Here is a 21,275-nt window from a genome sequence, read left to right as displayed (position 1 = left end):
AAGTACCCTGCTTGAACATCTCAGATGTTTGAGAGAGGAAGGACAAGGTTAAACGATAACATTGCATTCTATACAAGGCCACTCCTTTAAGACTGAGAGATAACTGATTTATCTAATGCACAGAAACTAACACAAAGTCAAAGAAAGTGGAAAACAGGAATATGTTGCAAATGAAAGACCCAAGATAAAACTTCAAAAAAAAGATTGTAATGAAATGGATATAAGTGATTTACCAAATAAAAAGCTCTAAATAATGGTCTTAAAGATGATCTTTGAGCTCAGGATTGTATGGAAAAGGTGAGAATTTCAATAAAGAGAAAATGTAAGAAATACAAAATAGAAGTCACAGAGCTAAAAATAAAATAACTGAATGGAAAAATACAATAGGTTCAACAGCATACTAGATGAAGTGGAAGAAAGGGTCAGTAAACTCAAAGCTCACCCAGTCAGAGCAGCAAGTAGAAAAAGAGAAGAAGAGCAAAAATAGCGTAAGGGACTTGTGGGAGAACATCAAACAGACCAATATTCATATTACAGGCATATCAGCAGGAGAAAGGAGAAAGGAGTAGAAAACTTTGGTGAACAAATAATGGCTGGAAATTTCCCTAACCTGGGGAAGGAAAGAGGCATTCAGATCCAGGAATTCCAGAGAGTGCCAAGTAAGACAAAGCCAAAGGGACTCAAACCAAGACATATTAATATCAAATTGTGAAAAGTTAAAGAGGAGGGAATCTTAAATGCAAAAAGGAAAAAAAAAAAAAAACAACCCCACGAATTGTTGCATATAAAGGAAGCCCATAACACTATTTGCAGATTTTTCATCAGAAACTTTCCATGCCAGGAGGGAGTTGCATGATATATTTGAAGTACTGACAGAAAAAAAATGTTAATTAAGAATACTGTACTTGGGAAAAATTGAAGAATGATTTTGGACCATTGTGTTTTCATTTTCATCTGTGCATTTTTTAAAATTTCCTCTTTGATTTATTTGTTGACCTATTGGTTGTTTAGTAGCATGTTATTTAGTCTCCACAGGTTTGGTTTTTATAGTTTTTTTTTCTTGTAATTGATTTCTAGTTTCATATTGTTGTGGTCAGAAAAGATGAATGATATAATTTCAGTCTTCTTAAATTTGTCGAGACCTTATTTTATGACCTACCATGACCTATCCTGGAGCATGTTCCATGTGCACTTGAAAGAATGTATATTCTGCTGTTTTTGTATGGAATGTGCTATATATATATATTTGTTAGGTCCATCAGGTTTAATGTGTTGTTCAAAGATACTGTTTCCTTATTGATTTTATATGTGGATGATCTATTAATAGATGTAAATAGGGTATTAAAGTCCCCTGCTATATTTGCATTACTGTCAGTTTCTCCCTTTATATTGGCTAATGTTTTCTTCATATACTTAGGTATTCCAGTGTTGGGTGCATAGATATTTGTAATATTCTCTTGTTGGACTGATTCCTTCTATCATTATGTAATGCCTTTCTTTGTCTCTTTTTACAGTCTTTGTTTTAAAGTCTATTTTGTCCAGTATAGGAATTGCTACCCTGACTTTTTCTCCCCCACTTTCATTTGCATGGAATATCTTTTTTCATCCCTTCACTTTCAGTATGTATGTGTCTTTAGGCCTAAAGTAAGAGTCTCATAGGTAGCAAATGATGGTTCTTGTTACCCATTTTGCTACCCTGTGTCTTGATTGGAGCATTAAAGTAATTATTGATAGGTATATACTTTTGCAATTTTAAGTGTTTTCTGGTTGTTTTTGTTGTTCTCTGTAGCTTTCTTCTCTTTATCTGTTTCCTTGTGATTGATGACTTTATGTAGTGTTATGTTTGGCTTTCTTTATTTTATGTGTATCTATTATAGGTTTTGGGTCTGTGGTTGCCACGATGTTCACATATAACATCCTAAGTGTATAACAGTCTGTATTTAAAGTTTATCGTCTTTTTGTTTTTTACTCCCTCCTTCACATTTTATATATATGTTGTCATGCTTTGTATCTTTTAACTCATAATTTGCTTCTAATCATGGCTTTTTTTTTTTCGCTTACAAAAGTCCCTTTAACATTTTGTAAGGAGGTTTAGTGGTGATAAAATCCTTTAACTTTTGTTCGAATGGTAAATTCTTTATCTCTCTTTCAATTCTGAATGATAACCCTGCCAGTAGAGTATTCTTGGCTGTAGGTTTTTTCCTTTCAGCACTTTGAATATATCATGCCACTCTCTTCTGGCCTACAGTTTCTGCTGAAAAATCAGCTGATGATCTTGTGGGGTTTTCCTTGTATGTAAGTAGTTGCTTCTTTCTTATTGCTTTTAAAATTCTCTGTCTTTAACTTTTGACATTTTAATTGTTATGTTTTGTGGTGTGGACCTTCTTGGGTTCATCTTGTTTGGAACTCTCTGCACTTCCTGAACCTGCTTGTCTATTGCCTTCCCGAAGTTGGGGAAGTTTTTACCTATTATTATTATTTTTTAAGATTTTATTTATTTACTTGAGAGAGGGGTTGGGGAAGAGCAAAGAGGGAGAAGCAGACTCCCCGCTGAGCAGAGAGCTCAATGTTGGGCTTGATCCCAGGACCTTGAGATCATGACCTAAGCCAAAGGCAGACACTTAACTGACTGAGCCACCGAGGAACCCCACCTATTCTTCTTCTTCTTTTTTTTTTTTTAAGATTTTATTTATTTGAGAGCTCAAGAGAGAGAAAAAGAGAAAGAGAGAGAGAGCGCGCACAAGAGAGTGAGAGAGCACAAGCAGGGGAGTGGGAGAAGCAGGCTCCCCACTGAGCAGGGTGCCTGACGCAGGACTTGATCTCAGGATCTTGGGATCATGACCTGAGCTGAAGGCAGATGCCTAACCAACTGAGCCACCCAGGTGCCCCCCAACCTATTATTTCAAATAAGTTTTCTGCTCCTTTCTCTATTTTTCTTCTTGGATCCTAATGATAAAGGGAATATTTGTTTGCCTGATGTTGTCCAGTGGGTCCCGTAACCTATTTTCACTTTTTAAAAATGGCTTTTTCTTTGTGCTGTTCAGCTTGAGTGCTTTCCATGACCCTGTCTTCCAGATTTCTGATCCATTCTTCTGCAGCTACTAATCTACTGTTGATTCTCTTTAGCATATTTGTCTTTTAGTTATTGTATTCTTTAAGTCAGATGGTTTTTAAAAAATATTTTCTTCTTATTGAAGGTCTCACTGAGTTTTTCCACTTTTTCTGACCAGCCCAGTGAGCATCTTTAAATTCTTTATGAGGCATATTGCTTATCTCTTTTTCATTAGTTATTTTTCTGATGTCTTTTTCTTTCTTTTGGAGAAATTCTTCTGTATCCCCATTTTTCTTGAATTTCCATTTGTTTCTATTAATTAGAAAAGCTACCTTTCCTAAACTTGAAGGAATGGTCTTGTTTATATTCATCCCTTGTGTAGACTTCCCTTGTTGACTTTTGCTGGCTGGCTGGAGCTGTAGATGAAGTGGGCTGGGGGCCACGGTGCACTCTGTGCTAGGCTTGCTCTGGTGGGATGGCCAGGGCTAAAGTGTGGGTGTGGGCCACAGTGGTCTGAGGCTCTACACACAGAGGCTAGCTATCCTGATAGGACAGCTGAATCTGCAGTGATTGCGAGCTGATGGGTTCCACGGCTTTCTGCGCAGTGGACACTTTGACAGGACAGCTGAAGTTGAAGTGCATGCAGGCCAGGGTATTCTGGGCCTCTACATTCTGAGGGCCTCCTAGCAGGACAGCTAAAATTGATGTGGACATAGGCTAGGGTGGTCCCTGGGCTTTCAACATAAAGGGTGTCCTGACAGGATAGCTGTAGCTGAAGTAGATGCAAGCCATGGTGTTCTGGGACTCTCTGCTCAGAGGATGCCGAGGCTGGACTGCTGGAGCCATGATGGGGTGCAGAACAGAGGGTTCTGGGGTGTTCTGTGCAGAGGGCACCCTGGCAGGACAGCTGAAGCTGAAATGACATGGGCTGGGTGATCCTGGGGCTCTTCAGCAGCAGGCACCTTGTAGGACAGGTAAAGCTGAAGTGGGCATGGGTTGGTGTGGTCCTTCCTTGGGCTCTGCATGCAAAGAGTGCCCTGGCAGGACAGCTGAAGCTGAAGTGGATATCCTGGGGTGCTCAGAGCAGAGGTGCCTTGGTGGGCAGCTGGAACCAAGGTGGGCATGGCCTGGAGGTTTTTGGGGTACTATAGGCATGGGGCACCCTGTTGGGGTGACTGGAGCTGAAGCAGGTGTCAGTTGAAGGTCCTGGAGTGTTCTGCATTGGGGGTGCCCTAGCAAGCTGTCAGAAGCTGCAGTGGTGTGGGCCTGGATTGTCCTGAGGTGGCTTTGTATGTGTGTCACCTTGGCATGACAGCTAGAGCTGCAGTGAGCACTGACCAGGGCATCCCAGTGGGGCTGGTAGGATCAGGGGCACAGGGCTCACTGAGGTGGTAAACCAGCCGGGGCATCTGTACCTTGCTCCCATTCACATTATCAAGGTAGAAGAGGAAAATAAACTGTTGCATTTGCCAGCTCCCTTGGAGAGAGTTCTACCAGCTCCCTCCTACCCCCGATCCCTGCAGTTTGGCTGAGTTCTAGGGCGGGATCTTTTATATACTAGTTGTTCTTTTAAACCCTGGCTTTTTTTCTGTGTCTCAGGGCATCTAGGGGTGGTGTGGGCTAGGAGCCTGGTGCTTGCAATTTGGCTATGGCTCCCAGACCCCGCTTCCATATACACTATCAAGTTGTAGGCAGAGTGTAAACCATTGCACTCGCTAGCTCCTCTGACCTGCAGAGAGTTCCAGCAGTCCCCTGACGTTTGGTGGGTTTCTAGAGCTGGCTCTTTTATGTACTAGTTGCTCTATTTCCACAGTTTTTTGTTTGTTTGTTTGTTTGTTTTTTGTTTTCTTGTTTTTCCTGTTCCCCAGGGCAGATGAATCTGCTCCTGGTCTCTCAGTACTATCCCTCCTCACTGCCATTCACAGTGTTGGAGTGGGGGTTCTCTTCATTACCATGTCTCCTTCTGTCTTGTCTATCTTTTGTTGTACAGAAGCTGTTCAGTTAGCTGTAAGTTCTTTTTCAGGAGGAATTGCTCTATAACTAGGTATAGGTTTGGTATGTCTATGGAGGAGGAAAGATCAGAATTTTCCTATGTTGCCATCTTGGACGAGCTCTTCCTATTAAGTGTTCTTTAAGCATTCACATACATGTCCTTTATAATATATATGATTTCGCAATATTTTCTGGCTGTGGGTTGTCTTTTCATTTTCTTAACAGTATATTTTAAAAAGCAGATTTTGATGAATTCATTATCAATTTTTTATTTTATGAATTGTATTTTGATGTTGTACCAAAAAATATCTTTGCCTCACCCAAATTTACAGATTTCTCTTCTATATCTTTTGCTAGAAGCCTTAGAGTTTTAAGTTTTTCTTATTTAGAGTTAATTATTGTGTATGCTATGAGGTATAGAGGAAGCCATTTTTCCCATATGAATAATTAATTATTCAGCAATAATTTTTAATTAATAATATTTTTATTATGTTAGTCACCATACAATACATCCCTAGTTTTTTTTTCTTTTTTTTTATGTTTTTTTATTATATTATGTTAGTCACCATACAGTACATCCCTGGTTTCTGATGTAAAGTTCGATGATTCATTAGTTGCGTATAACACCCAGTGCACCATGCAATATGTGCCCTCCTTACTACCCATCACCAGCCTATCCCATTCCCCCCCGCCGAAGCCCCCAGTTTGTTTCCCAGAGTCCATAGTGTCTCATGGTTCATTCCCCCTTCTGTTTACCCCCCCCTTTCTTCTTCCCTTTCTTCTCCTACTGATCTTCCTACTTCTTATGTTCCATAAATGAGTGAAACCATATGATAATTGTCTTTCTCTGCTTGACTTATTTCGCTTAGCATTATATCCTCCAGTGCCGTCCATGTTGTAGCAAATGTTGAGCAATCGTTCTTTTTGATGGCTGAGTAATATTCCATTGTATGTATGCACCACATCTTCTTAATCCAGTCATCCGTTGAAGGGAATCGTGGCTTGTCCCATGATTTAATTATTGTGGACAGTGCTGCTATGAACATTGGGGTGCATATGGTCCTTCTCTTCACTACATCTGTATCTTTGGGGTAAATACCCAGTAGCGCAATTGCTGGATCATAGGGTAGCTCAATTTTTTAAGGGACCTCCACACTGTTTTCCAGAGTGGCTGTACCAACTTGCATTCCCACCAACAATGTAGGAGGGATCCCCATTCTCCACATCCTCTCCAGCAATTGTTGTTTCCTGCCTTGTCCATTTTGCCATTCTAACTGGCGTAAGGTGGTATCTCAGTGTGGTTTTGATTTGAATTTCCCTGATGGCTAATGATTTTGAACATTTTTTCATGTGTCTGTTAGCCATTTGTATGTCTTCATTGGAAAAGTGTCTATTCATATCTTCTGCCCATTTTATGATTTGTTTATTTGTTTCTTCTGTATTGAGTTTGAGAAGCTCTGTAGATCTTGGATACCAGTCTTTTATCTGTAGTGTCATTTGCAAATATCTTCTCCCATTCTGTGGGCTGCCTCTTAGTTTTTTTGACTGTTTCCTTGGCTGTGCAGAGCTTTTTATCTTGATGAAGTCCCACAAATTCATTTTTTCTTTTGTTTCTCTTGCCTTTGGAGATGTGTCATGAAAAAGGTTACGGTGGCTGATGTCGTAGAGGTTGCTGCCTATGCTCTCCTCTAGGATTTTGATGGATTTCTGTCTCACATGGAGGTCTTTCATCCATTTGGAGTTTACCTTTGTGTATGGTGTGAGAGAGTGGTCAAGTTTCATTCTTTTGCATATAGCTGTCCATTTTTTCCAGCACCATTTATGGAAGAGACTGTCTTTTTTCCACTGGATGTTTTTTCCTGCTTCGTCAAAGATTAGTTACCCAAAGAGCCGAGGGTCCATTTCTGGGTTCTCTATTCTGTTCCATTGGTCTTTGTGACTGTTTTTGTGCCAGAACCAAGCTCTGTAGTACAGCTTGAAATCCAGCAATGTGATGCTCCCAGCTCTGTTTTTCCTTTTCAACAATTTCTTGCTGATTCAGGGCCTTTTCTGGTTCCACACAAATTTAAGGGCTGTTTGTTCCAGTTCTTTGAAAAATGTCATTGGTATTTTGACTGGGATGGCATTGAAAGTGTAGATTGCTCTGGGTAGCATAGACATTTTAACTATGTTAATTCTTCCGATCCATGAGCATGGAATATTTTCCATTGGTGTCTTCTTCAATGTCTTTCAAGAGTGATTTGTAGATCCTTTACATCTCTGGTTAAGTTAATTCCGAGATAACGTATGATTTTTGGTGCTCTTGTAAATGGAATGGATTCCCTAATTTCTCTTTCTTCAGTCTCATTGTTCGTGTATAGAAATGCAACTGATTTCTGAGCATCGATTTTGTATCCCGCCACATTACTGAATTACTCTATAACTTCTAGTAGTTTGGGAGTGGATTCTTTTGGGTTTTCCATATAGAGCATCATGTCATCTGCGAAGAGAGACATTTGACTTCTTTGCCAATTTGGATACCTTTTATCCCTTTTTGTTGTCTGATTGCTGTTGCAAGGACTTCTAGTACTATGTTGAATAATAGTGGCGAGAGTGGGCATCCTTGTCGTGTTCCTGATCTTAAGGGAAAGGCTTTCAGCTTTTCCCCATTGAGAATGATATTCGCTGTAGGCTTTTCATAGATGGTTTTTATGAAATTGAGGAATGTACCCTCTAGCCCTACACTCTGAAGTGTTTTAATCAGGAAAGGGTGCTGTATTTTGTCAAATGTTTTTTCTGCATCAATTGAGAGGATCATATGGTTCTTGACTCTTTTGTTGTTGATATGATCTATCACAGTGATCGATTTGCGAATGTTGAACCACCCTTGCATCCCAGGGATGAATCCCACTTGATCATGATGGATAATCCTTTTAATGTACTGTTGGATCCTATTAGCTAGAATCTTGTTGAGAATTTTGGCATCCATATTCATCAGGGAAATTGGTTTGTAATTCTCCTTTTTGATGGGGTCTTTGCCTGGTTTAGGGATCAAGGTAATATTGGCCTCATAGAATGAGTTTGGTAGTTTTCCTTCTGTTTCTATTTTTTGAAACAGCTTCAGGAGAAGAGGTATTATTTCTTCTTTGAATGTTTGGTAGAATTCCCGGGGAATCCATCAGGCCCTGAACTCTTGTTTTTGGGGAGGTTTTTGATCACTGCTTCAATCTCTTCATAATTAATTGGCCTGTTTAAAAAATCAGTTTCTTCCTGTGTCAGTCTTGGTAATTTATAGGTTTCCAGGAAGGCAACCATTTCTTCCAGTTGTTTAATTTATTGGCATAAAGCTGTTGATAAAAGTTTCTAATGATCCTTCCTCTTTCATTGGTGTTGGTTGTGACCTCTCCCCTTTCATTCATAATTTTATTAATTTGGGTCCTTTCTCTATTCATTTGAAAAAGTCTTGCCAGTGGCTTATCGGTCTTATTTATTCTTTCAAAGAACCAGCTTCTAGTTCTGTCGATCTGCTCTACTGTGCTCCTGGTTTCTAGTTCATTGATCTCTGCTCTAATCTTGATCAGCTGCTTTCTCGTGCAAGGGTTAGGCCTGTTCTTCTCTTCCAGCTCCAGCGTCTTGAGGTAAGAATATAAAAGCTGCATTTTAGATTTTTCTTTTCTTTTTGAGTGAGGCTTGGATGGCTATGTATTTTCCCCTTAGGACTGCCTTTGCAGTGTCCCATAGGTTTTGGACCATTGTTTTTTCATTCTCGCTGGTCTCCATAAGTTGTTTAAATTGATTTTTAATTTCCTGGTTTATCGAATCGTTCTTGAGTAGGATGGTTCTTAGTTTCCAAGTGTTTGAGTTTCTTCCAAATTTTTCCTTGTGATTGAGTTCTAATTTCAAAGCATTGTGGTCTGAGAATATGCAGGGAAAAATTTCATTCTTTTGGTATCGGTTGAGACCTGTTTTGTGACTCAGCATATGATCTCTTCTGGAGAACTTTCCATATGCATTCGAAAGGAATGAGTATTCTGTTGTTCTGGGGTGTAGTGTTCTATATATATCTACGAGGTCTATCTGGTCTAGTATGGCATTCAAAGCTCTTGTTTCTTTGTTGATTTTCTGCTTAGGTGATCTGTCTATAGCTGGTAGTGGAGTGTTGAGGTCCCCTACTATTAGTGTATTTTTATCTGTATGTCTCTTTATTCTGGTTAAGAGTTGGCTTGTGTATCTTGCTGCTCCCCTGTTGGGGGCGTAGATATTTATAATTGTCATATCCACTTGTTGGATACATCCTTTAAGAATAATTTAGTGTCCTTCTGTATCTCTAACTACAGTCTTTAGTTTAAAACCCAATCTGTCTGATATGAGAATTGCTACTCCAGCTTTCTTTTGAGGTCCATTGGCATGTAAAATGGTTTCGCATCCCTTCACTTTCAGTCTGGATGTATCGTTAGGTTCAAGATGAGTCTCTTGTAGACAGCAAATGGATGGGTCATGTCTTTTTATCCAGTCTGCAACCCTGTGGCATTTATGGGAGCATTTAGGCCATTCACATTGAGAGTGATTATTGAGAGATATGATTTTAATGATGTCATGTTGCCTGTAAAGTCTTTGTTTCTATAGATTGTAACTTTCTGTTCTGTATCAGTCTTGGGGCCTTTTTACTTTTATAGAACCCCCCCCTTCATATCTCCTGTAGGGCTGGTTTTGTGGTTACGAAATTGGTCAGTGTCTGGTGATTCTGGAAGGTCCTTATCTCTCCATCAATTCTGAATGACAGCCTTGCTGGGTACAGGATCCTTGGCTGCATGTTTTTCTCAGATAGAGCTTTCAAAATCCCCTGCCAACCCTTCCTCTCATTCCAGGTCTGTGTGGACAGGTTGGACGTAATCCTGATATTTTTGCCTTTGTACGTGAGAAATTTCTTTGCTCTGGCCGCTTTCAATACTGTATCCTTGGATCTAATATTTGCGAAATGCACTATGACGTGACGTGGTGTTGGTTTGTTGTGGTTGAATTTGGGAGGGGTCCTCTCTGCCTCTTGGACACGAATGCTTGTTTCTTTTGCTAGATTAGGGAAGTTTAGAGAAGTTTTCAGCTACAATTTGTTCAAATATCTCTTCTAGAGCTCTCTCTTTCTCCACCCCCTCAGGGATGCCAATGATTCTGACATTGGAACGGTTCATTGAGTCAGTAATCTCCCGTAACCTACATTCTTGAGATTGGATCTTTTGAGCCAAGTTTCTGTTTTAGCTTTCTCTCCTACCATCCCATCCTCCAGTTCACTAATTTGTTCTTCTGCCTCATTTACCCTGGCCGTCAGAGCATCTAGTTTTGCCTGCATTTGATTCATAGCATTTTTAATTTCTGCCAGATCGCTCTCATTTCCGCCCTTAGAGATTCTATGTTCTCGCTAATATTTTCGTTAATATTTTTTTCAAGTCTACACCTCATCTTGACCATTGTTACTCTGAACTCCATTTCTGATAATTTGGTTATGTCCATATCCATCAGTTCTGTGGCAGAGGCCACAGACTCATTATCTTTTCTTTGCTGGGGGGGATTTCTCCTTCCCGTCATTCTGCTGAGGAGAGGTTGCGGGGTTGCCCAGAGCCCAAGTTATTGACCAGGACCCAGGCAGCGTGCTCTTGTTTTATAGGGACCTTAGGGGATGTGGGCTTCTTGATTTTTCAGCCTGCCTTCTGGGGGAGGGGCCTGCTGCACTGATACTCAGGGAACCCTGTTTGGGTAGAGTCTCCCTGTCCCCTGCAAGGGGAGATAGGGATTGGCACAATGTGAGCTGGTATTTCCAGGCTTTTGTTCTCTGACGGCTTTCCCTGGCGGTTTTCTGTGGCTCTTCTGAGAGAGTAGCAGTGGTCAAATCCTAGCCTCTGTCTCAGAACAGAGAGATCGCAGTCCGCTCTCCCCTGAGCTCTCTTGGCCTCTTTAACTCTGTTTCTGTTGGTGCTGCTAAAAACCCTGCAGCGTCCACGGTTGTGCGCCCCACAGCCCGTGTCCCAGCGCTCACTTCCAGGGCCGGCACATCTCTGTCCTTTGTGTTTCTAACACTGCTAGCCCCCAGCTGCCAGCTGCCCCTGCGTGCGCTCCCGAGCTCCCTGTTTCAGTATGGTTTGGGGGCGCTCGGAGTGCCGGTTTTCAGTCTGGTGCACGTGTGTTCCCAGGCTCATGGTCTCAGTCTGCTCTCTCGTGGGTGTGGTCCTCGAGTCCGGCCCATTTCCTAGTGCAGGTGGCTACCCCTTCCCCGAGCCCGAAGGCGGTGGCTCCCTCCCCCTTCCGTTTATCTTCCAGTATCTGTGCACGGATTCAGGGTTCCCCGCTTCGTACCTTAATACTCAGCGCTGGAGATGTTCATTTGTAGAGATCCAGATGTATCTTCCTACATCTCAGGCTGATTCTGTGGGTTTTCAGGATGATTTGGTACCTATCCAGCTCCACTCAGGGGACCAGCTGTGAAAGGGGACCCCTACTCCTCTGCCATCTTAACTCTTCATTCAGCATTAATTCTTGAAAAAACTATAGCTTCTCCATTTAATTGCTTTTGCACTTTTGTAACAAATAATTTAACTTTATATGTAAGAGTGTATTTTTGGTCTATTCTTTTGTGAATAACACACTGCCTTGATTACTATAGCTTTATAAAAACCATTTAAATCAAATAGTGTAAGTTCTCCAAATGTGTTCTTTTTGAAAATTGTTTTGGTTATTCTAAGTTTTTGCCTTTCTACATAACTGTTAGGTTCAACTTCTCAGTTGCTATAAAATATCGTGCTGGAATGTTGATTGGAACTGCACAGAATCTATACAGTAGTGTGGGGAGAACTGGCAGCTTATTAATACTAAGTCTTCCATTCAACGAACTTGATATTTTCTTTCATTTACTAGATCTTTTTAAATTTCTTTCATCAGTTTTTGTAGTATACAGTTCTGTCAGTATACAGATATATCAGTGTCCTATCAGGATGCAGATCTTACTCACATTTATGTTAGCTTTATATCCTAGAATAACATGTCTTTAGTACTATTTTTTCTTCTTTTTTGAACACAGAATGGAAAAAAATTTAATTTACTTATTTATCTTAAATTTTTTATTCAAATGTATTTGAACGTTACATAACATTGTAAAGTTAAGGTATACATTTATATTTTATATGATTGCCATTGTAGTGGTAATAAGAACATCTATCGTGTTATGTACTTATCATTTATCTTTAGTGCTTGGAATAGTAAAGTTCTAGGCTCCTAGCAGATTTTTATTTATTTATTTATTTATTTATTTATTTATTTATTTTTTAAAGATTTTATTTATTTATTTGACAGAGAGAGACAGCCAATGAGAGAGGGAACACAAGCAGGGGGAGTGGGAGAGGAAGAAGCAGGCTCCCAGCAGAGCAGGGAGCCCGATGTGGGGCTCGATCCCAGGACCCTGGGATCACGCCCTGAGCCGAAGGCAGATGCTTAATGACTGAGCCACCCAGGCGCCCCTTTTAGCAGATTTAATGATTTTTTTTTAAAGATTTTATTTATTTATGTGACAGAGAGACAGCCAGCGAGAGAGGGAACACAGCAGGTGAGTTAGAGAGGAAGAAGCAGGCTCCCAGCGGAGGAGCCCGATGTGGGACCGATCCCAGAACGCTGGGATCACGCCCTAGCAGATTTAATGATTATAATACAACATTGTTATCTATATCTACTATACTTGTATTAGATCTATAGGTCTTATTGACTACTCATTGCATGTTCGTACCCTTAAATAACATTAGTGCTATTGTAAATGTTTTGTTTTACTTTAGTTTCATATATTTTATTGCTAGTGTATAAGAATCAGATTGACTTTTGTACATTGGCTTTGAAACATGCAAACCCACTGAACACACTTAGTGCTAGTACCTTTTTTATATATTGTGGGATTTCCTAGGTAGATAATCACATCATCCACAAACAGAGAAAACTGTATTCCCTCCTTTCTAATCCATATACCTTTTTTTTTTTTTTGCCTTATTTAATAGGCTAGGACCTCTAGTATGATGCTGAATACCAGTGGTGAGAGCAAACATCCTTGCGTTTTCACGGTTTATTGGTAGCACTATCTTAGATTAAGAACGAGTGTAAACAGTACTTAAAACATTGGGGAAAAAAGCCAAAGTTGCATGTTAAGAGTGAATACTTGTAAACAGGTGCTGGAAGGATTAAGTATAAAAAATATCAGAGACAGAATAAAGGCGGCAGTAGGGAGACAGTGCTCTGTGAAGTGAAGTACATTTGAAACTGAGGGAATGTTTCAATTGATAATTGAAACAAGTTCCTTTATATACATTTTAGAATGTTTGTTTTGATGGGGGCTCTAAAGATGGCAGAACATGTTCGGAGTGTCTGTATCGTAGTGGTTGAGAGTATGGCTCTGGATTCAGATTGCCTAAATTCATATACTTCACTAGCACTTATTAATTGTGCTACCTTGAGAAAGTTACTTATATTTCTCATTTGATGTATGATTTGTTCAATGGGGATAATAATAAGTATTTCATTGGCTTGATTAGAGAATTGAATGGAATAATTTTTATGAAAAATCTCTGAGAATAGTGCTATTATATGACAATTTATGTGGGCCCATACTCAAAGAAGAAATAATAATATTAAGTTATAGAACAATAAAGTCATTCTTATGAGAAACTGGTAAGCTTTTCTACATGAGCATGAAAATTTTTAATCCATATATTAAAATTATTTTTCACTGTCACTCAAAAAAATGCTTTTGATCAAAATGTTTTGATCAAAGACTTTAGTAATCCTAACTAAATATGATGAGAACAGTAAAGCCATAAAAAACTTGGTCCAATATATTTTAGAAATATAGTATGCTTTGGGATGCCTGGGTGGCTCAGTCAGTTAAGCATCTGCCTTCAGCTCAGGTCATGATCTTGGGGTCCTGGGATTGAGTCCTGTATCTGGCTCCTTGCTCAGCAGGGAGTCTTCTGTCTCTGCCTGCTGCTCCCCCTGCTGGTGCTCTGTCTCTTTATCTCTCTGTCTCTGACAAATAAATAAATAAAATATTTAAAAAAATATATATAGTATGCTTAATCTCATTTAATTAAGAATGTCTTCCCAATTTGAAACAATAGGATGTATGGAGAGCTTGTACCTCAGTTTGCTTCAGTCTAGGATTTTATGGACCATAGCCAAATTATTAGAAGAAATTCTTATCTTAGAATTGTCAAAATTAATTGTAAATATATACTTATTTATTTAGCTATAGAGATCATCCATATTATGTGGGAGCAACAATTCCTGGAAAGATGTGTGTTACCCATTATTCTGCTGGAATTGCTTTGGTATGTAATTATTTAATCTTATTATTTAAAAAAATGTATATATTTAAAAATCATTCAACGTTATAACAAATTTTATACAGTTTACATTTATATTTGCATTTAGAGATTACACTTTCTACTATTAAAAATTTGAAGTGTGTAAAAGGGAGAATTTTGTAGAACAAACATCTATTGCAGTTATTTTGGAAGTGGAAGTAGAATAAAAATATCATAAATACACATGCATTCCTTAATATAAAGAATAGTGCATTATGAAAAATTATCTGTAAAAAAGTTTTTATAACCTAAATAGATTTTTGCTTGTAGACATAAAATTGGAGAAATAGTCTTACCAATAACTTCAATGAAAAGTGATTAAATTTTATGATAAAAATACTTTAAACTGTTACAAACCTCCAAAAGAATATTTAAAAGAAACTTTTATGCTGTTTTAAAAATTTATAATATTTATAAATATTTTATGTATATATATAAATTATTGATACAATTAGATGCATTATTGAATGGTAAAGTAATTGGTTGAGCAGTTTTCCCACTCTATTCATTTTTGTGTGTGTGTGAAAACAAGTTATTTTTATTATATTTTAATACACTTCTGTGTATTGATTTGGAATGGTCAGTTTGCATTTGTTTTCATGGGGCCTGTCTAAGGCAGCAAAATACTTAGGAACAAACTAGTGGTAAAGAGAAAACCTAAACTCTTTATATTGTTCAAAAGAAAATCATAGAGCTGGTGATGGGTATTAAGGAGGGCACGTATTGCATGGTTCACTGGGTGTTATATGCAAGTAATGAATCATGGAACTTTACATCAAAAACTAGGGAAGTATTGTATGGTGACTAACATAATATAATAAAAAATATTATTATATAAAAAAGAAATAACAACAGGGTCTTCTTTTTAGTTCAAAATGTATTTATATGTTAAAGCTCATGATGTAGTCAAGCCTTAAATTCTCATTTGCATTTAGTGAGGGCCTACCTGATCCTTGTTGATCACCTCATTTTTACATGTATGAATTAGCACATTACATTCAGAGGAGATAGTTTCAGCATATGTACACCAAATAGGACTATTAACATGTATTGAGAACAACCAATGATGTTGAACTTCATGAAGACGTAAATGAAACCTTCCTTAAATCCAACCAAAGTGAAATATAAACCGTTTTTTATAAGACTGAATTTTTTCATATTCATTTATTTGAAAATAAAACAGAATGACATATGTATATAAACTTTGAAAACCATAAAATCCTCTTTACAAGTTGGGTGATTAACATTGCAGATTTATTGAAAATTATTTTCATTACTTTATAGCTCATAATTAGGAAGTTAATGACTGCTCTTAAAAAAATAATACAAATACAAATACTAAATTTATAACAGTCACATCATATCTTTTAGTCCTCACTACAACCATGTGAGATATTCTTATCTCTGTGTCACAAAGAAGCAATGAGAACAAGTACATTGCCCAAGCTCACACAATAGACCCGAACCCTCCCAACTGCCAAGTCCAGTGATCTCTTTCCCACATTAGGCTGCCTCTCAAGGCCAACACTTGGAGAAACAACTTCCACTTTGAGATATCACAGTGTGTACCTTTTTTTTTATAATAATTATTTATTATGTTACGTTAGTTACCAGACAGCACATCCCTAGTTTTTGATGTAAAGTTCAGTGATTCATTACGTGTGTATAACACCCAGTGCACCATGCAATACATGCCCTCCTTAATACCCATCACCAGCCTATCCCATTCCCCCAGCCCCCTCCCCTCTGAAGCCCTTAGTTTGCTTCCCAGAGTCCATAGTCTTTCATGGTTCATTCCCCCTTCTGTTTACCCCCCCTTCCTTCTTCCCTTTCTTCTCCTACAGATCTTCCTACTTCTTATGTTCCATAAATGAGTGAAACCATATGATAATTGTCTTTCTCTGCTTGACTTATTTTGCTTAGCATTATCTCCTTCAGTCCCGTCCATGTTGCTGCAAATGTTGTGAAATCGTTCATTTTGATGGCTGAGTAATGTTCCATTGTATATACGGACCACATCTTCTTAATCCAGTCATCTGTTGAAAGGCATCTTGGCTCCTTCCACAATTTAGCTTTGTGGACAATGCTGCTATGAACATTGGGGTGCATATGGTCCTTCTCTTCACTACGTCTGTATTTTTGGGGTAAATACCCGGTAGTGCAATTGCTGGATCATAGGGTACCTCAATTTTTAACTTTTTAAGGGGCCTCCACACTGTTTTCCAGAGTGGCTGTACCAACTTCCATTCCCACCAACAATGTAAGAGGGATCCCCTTTCTCCACATCCTCTCCAACATTTATTGTTTCCTGCCTTGTCCATTTTTGCCATTCTAACTGGCATAAGGTGGTATCTCAGTGTGGTTTTGATTTGAAATTCCCTGATGGCTAATGATTTTGAACATTTTTTCATGTGTCTGTTAGCCATTTATATGTCTTCATTGGAAAAGTGTCTGTTTATATCTTCTGCCCATTTTTTTGATTTGATTATTTGTTTCCTGTGTATTGAGTTTGAGAAGTTCTTTGTCGATCTTGGATACCAGTCTTTTATCTGTAGTGTCATTTGCAAATATCTTCTCCCATTCCGTGGGCTGCCTCTTAGTTTTTTTGACTGTTTCCTTGGCTGTGCAGAGCTTTTTATCTAGATGAGGTACCACAAGTTCATTTTTTCTTTTGTTTCTCTTGCCTTTGGAGATGTGTCATGAAAAAAGTTGCTGTGGCTGATGTCGTAGAGGTTGCTGCCTATGCTCTCCTCTAGGATTTCGATGGATTCCTGTCTCACATGGAGGTCTTTCATCCATTTGGAGTTTTCCTGCTTCGTCAAAGATTAGTTACCCAAAGAGCCGAGGGTCAATTTCTGGGTTCTCTATTCTGTTCCATTGGTCTATGTGTCTGTTTTTGTGCCAGTACCATGTTGTGCCAGTACCACGCTGTCTTTGTGATCACAGCTTTGTAGTACAACTTGAAATCCGACATTGTGATGCCCCCAGCTTTGTTTTTCCTTTTCAACAGTTCCTTGGCGATTTGGGGCCTTTTCTGGTTCCACACAAATTTAAGGGCTGTTTGTTCCAGTTCTTTGAAAAATGTCATTGGAATTTTGATCGGGATGGTATTGAAAGTGTAGATTGCTCTGGGTAGCGTAGACATTTTAACTATGTTTATTCTTCTGATCCATGAGCATTGAATATTTTCCCATCTTTTTGTGTCTTCTTCAGTGTCTTTCAAGAGTGATTTGTAGTTTCTAGAATATAGATCCTTTATGTCTCTGGTTAAGTTAATTCCGAGATAACGTATGATTTTTGGTGCTCTTGTAAATGGAATGGATTCCCTAATTTCTCTTTCTTCAGTCTCATTGTTCGTGTATAGAAATGCAACTGATTTCTGAGCATTGATTTTGTATCCCACCACATTACTGAATTACTCTATAACTTCTAGTAGTTTGGGGGTGGATTCTTTTGGGTTTTCCATATAGAGTATCATGTCATCTGCGAAGAGAGACAGTTTGATTTCAAATGACACTACAGATAAAAGACTGGTATCCAATTCTACAAAGAACTTCTCAAACTCAATACACAAGAAACAAATAAACAAATCATAAAATGGGCAGAAGATATGAACAGACACTTTTCCAATGAAGACATACAAGTGGCTAACAGACACATGAAAAAATGTTCAAAATCATTAGCCATCAGGGAAATTCAAATCAAAACCACACTGAGATACCACCTTACACCAGTTAGAATGGCAAAAATGGACAAGGCAGGAAATTACAATTGTTGGAGAGGATGTGGAGAATGGGGATCCCTCCTACATTGTTGGTGGGAATGCAAGTTGGTACAGCCACTCTGGAAAACAGTGTGGAGGTCCCTTAAAAAGTTAAAAATTGAGCTACCCTATGATCCAGCAATTGCGCTACTGGGTATTTACCCCAAAGATACAGATGTAGTGAAGAGAAGGACCATATGCACCCCAATGTTCATAGCAGCATTGTCCACAATAGCTAAATCATGGGACGAGCCACGATACCCTTCAACGGATGACTGGATTAAGAAGATGTGGTCCAGAGGCGCCTGGGTGGCACAGCGGTTAAGCGTCTGCCTTCGGCTCAGGGCGTAATCCCGGCGTTATGGGATCGAGCCCCACATCAGGCTCTTCCACTATGAGCCGGCTTCTTCCTCTCCCACTCCCCCTGCTTGTGTTCCCTCTCTCGCTGGCTGTCTCTATCTCTGTCAAATAAATAAATAAAATCTTAAAAAAAAAAAAAAAGAAGATGTGGTCCATACATACAATGGAATATTACTCAGCCATCAAAAAGAACGATTGCTCGACATTTGCTGCAACATGGACGGCACTGGAGGAGATAATGGTAAGTGAAATAAGTCAAGCAGAGAAAGACAATTATCATGTGGTTTCTCTCATCTATGGAACATAAGAACTAGGAAGATCGGTAGGAGAAGAAAGAGATAAGGAAAGGGAGTGTAATCAGAAGGTGGAATGAAGCATAGAGACTATGGACTCTGAGAAACAAACTGAGGGCTTCAGAGGGGAGGAGGGTGGGGGAATGGGATGGGCTGGTAATGGGTAGTAAGGAGGGCATGTATTGCATGGTGCACTGGGTGTTATACGCAAGTAATGAATCATGGAAGTTTACATCAAAAACCAGGGATGTACTGCATGGTGACTAACATAATATAATAAAAAATATTATTATAATAGAAAAAAGAAAATTATTACTTTTTATCACCTTTCAATGACTTGTCTTTCACTGAAATTTGTTTTTGTTAATGTAGTACCCCAAGGAGATAACTTTGGAGGCATTTTCCATTATTGTTACACAGATGATTGGACTCAGTCTGGGAATATCATATGATGACACAAAGAAATGTCATTGTTCAGGAGCCATCTGTATAATGAATCCAGAAGCTATGTAAGTTAATTAAGAGTAAGATTTATTGGTTATGTTTGTTTTGTTTTAAATATTTGAAGTGCAAAATTTAATGTTTCCTTATAGCACCAATTAGCCATAAATGCACCAGGTACTATAAAATATAAACCTGAAATTTTAAGTGTAAGAGAGTTGGAAGGAGGTGTACCATTAAGAACAGTCAAAGATAACAAATCCAATTTCAACGATACATTAACAAGGGAATGAGACTGTATTTTACGAAATCTCATAGTGAGGATTGTTAAAAATATGTCAAAATAGAGCGGCGGGATGGATAAAAGAACAAGACCCATGTGTATGCTGCCTATGACAGAAAAACACAAACAAACTGAAAGTGAAGTTTTGGAGAAAAATATTGCATGCAAATGCAAGCAAAAAGAATCTGGAGTAGCAATAGCTATATCAGACAAAATAGACTTTCTGTTTTTTAAGGGAACAAAAGTATTTATTGCAGGAAATGTCAGAGCTTTGTTGAACTTCATTACAAGTAATTCATTTTTAATATTATTTTGATTTTGATTTATTTATTTTTTGTTGTATTAAAAAAATTCTAGGTAGTTAACATATGCTGCAATATTGGTTTCTGGGGTTGAATTCAGTGATTGATCACTTACGTACAACACCCAGTGCTCAGCATAACAAGTGTTCTCCTTAATACCAATCACACGTCTAACCCATCCCCCACCCATTCCCTCCATCAACCCTCAGTTTGTTCTCTATTGTTAAAAGTCTCTTACAGCTTGTTTCCGTTTCTCCTTTCTTTTCTTTTTCCCCTTCCCATATGTTCATCTGTTTTGTTTGTTAAATTCAACATATGTGTGAGGTCATAGGGTATTTGTTTTTCTCTGACTGACTTATTTCACGTAGTGTAATATACTCCAGCTCCATGCAAGTCATTGCAAATGGCAAGATTACATTCTTTTTGACTGCTGAGTAATATTCCATTGTATATATACACCACATCTTTATCCATTCATTAGTTGATGGACGTTTGGGCTTTCTCCATAGTTTGGCTGTTGTTGATAATGCTGCTAACTTCAGGATGCATGTATCCCTTTGAATCACTATTTTTGTATCCCTTGGATAAATACCTGGAAGTGCAATTGCTGGGTTGTAGGGTATCTCCATTTTTAACATTTTGAGGAAGCTCCATACTGTTCTCCAGAGTGGCTGTACCAGTTTACATTCTCACCAGAAGTGTAAGAGTGTTGCCCTTTCTCTTCTTTCTGGCCAACACCTGTGGTTTCTTGTGTTATTAATTTCAGCCATCCTGACAGGTTTGAGATGGTCTCTCATCATGGTTTTGATTAGCATTTCCATAATGATAAGTGGTGTTGAGCATTTTTTCATCTGTTAGCCATCTGGATGTCTTTTTTGGAACAGTGTCTGTTCATGTCTTTTGCCCATTTCTTAACTGGGTTATATATTTTTTAGGTGTTGACTTTGATAAGTAAATTCTTTATAGATTTTGGATACTAACCCTTTATCAGATATGTCATTTGCAAATATCTTCTCCCATTCCATATGCTGCCTTTTAGTTTTGTTGATTGTTTCCTTTGCTGTGCAGAAGCTTTTTATCTTGATGAAATCCCAATAGTTCATTTTTGCTTTTGTTTCCCTTGCCTGTGGTGAGTGTCAAGTAAGAAGTTGCTGCGGCCTAAGTCAAAGACATTTCTGCATGTGTTCTCAGGATTTTCACAGTTTCCTGTCTCACATTAAGGTCTTTCATCCATTTTGAATTAATTTTTGTGTATGGTGTAAGAAACTGGTCCAGTTTCATTCTTCTGCATGTTGCTGTCTAGTTTTCCCAACACCATTTGTTGAAGAGACTCTTTTTTCCATTGGATGTTCTTTCCTGCTTTGTTGAAGATTAATTGACCATATAGTTTTGGGTCCATTTCTGGATTCTCTATTCTGACC

The 21,275-nt window shown here is 38.6% G+C and overlaps 1 protein-coding gene across 2 annotated transcripts in view; it reads left to right on the top strand.

Annotated features, from left to right (window-relative positions):
- The window catches only part of ADAM32 (ADAM metallopeptidase domain 32), a 145,788-nt gene that overhangs the window by 51,562 nt on the left and 72,951 nt on the right, over positions 1 to 21,275 (top strand). For both annotated transcript variants that reach the window (XM_087856383.1, XM_087856381.1), the window contains exons 10-11: positions 14,295 to 14,376; positions 19,201 to 19,337. In XM_087856383.1, coding sequence (XP_087712509.1) covers positions 14,295 to 14,376; positions 19,201 to 19,337 — 219 coding nt within the window. The remainder of the gene's footprint in view (positions 1 to 14,294; positions 14,377 to 19,200; positions 19,338 to 21,275) is intronic.

Source organism: Ursus americanus, chromosome 27 (genome assembly GCF_024610735.1).
Source record: "Ursus americanus isolate L20-20 chromosome 27, mUrsAme1.1.p, whole genome shotgun sequence".
NCBI classification, from domain to species: Eukaryota; Metazoa; Chordata; class Mammalia; order Carnivora; family Ursidae; genus Ursus; species Ursus americanus.
The sequence above is the reverse complement of the archived record's forward strand: the minus strand, read 5'-3'. Positions and strand labels throughout refer to the sequence as shown.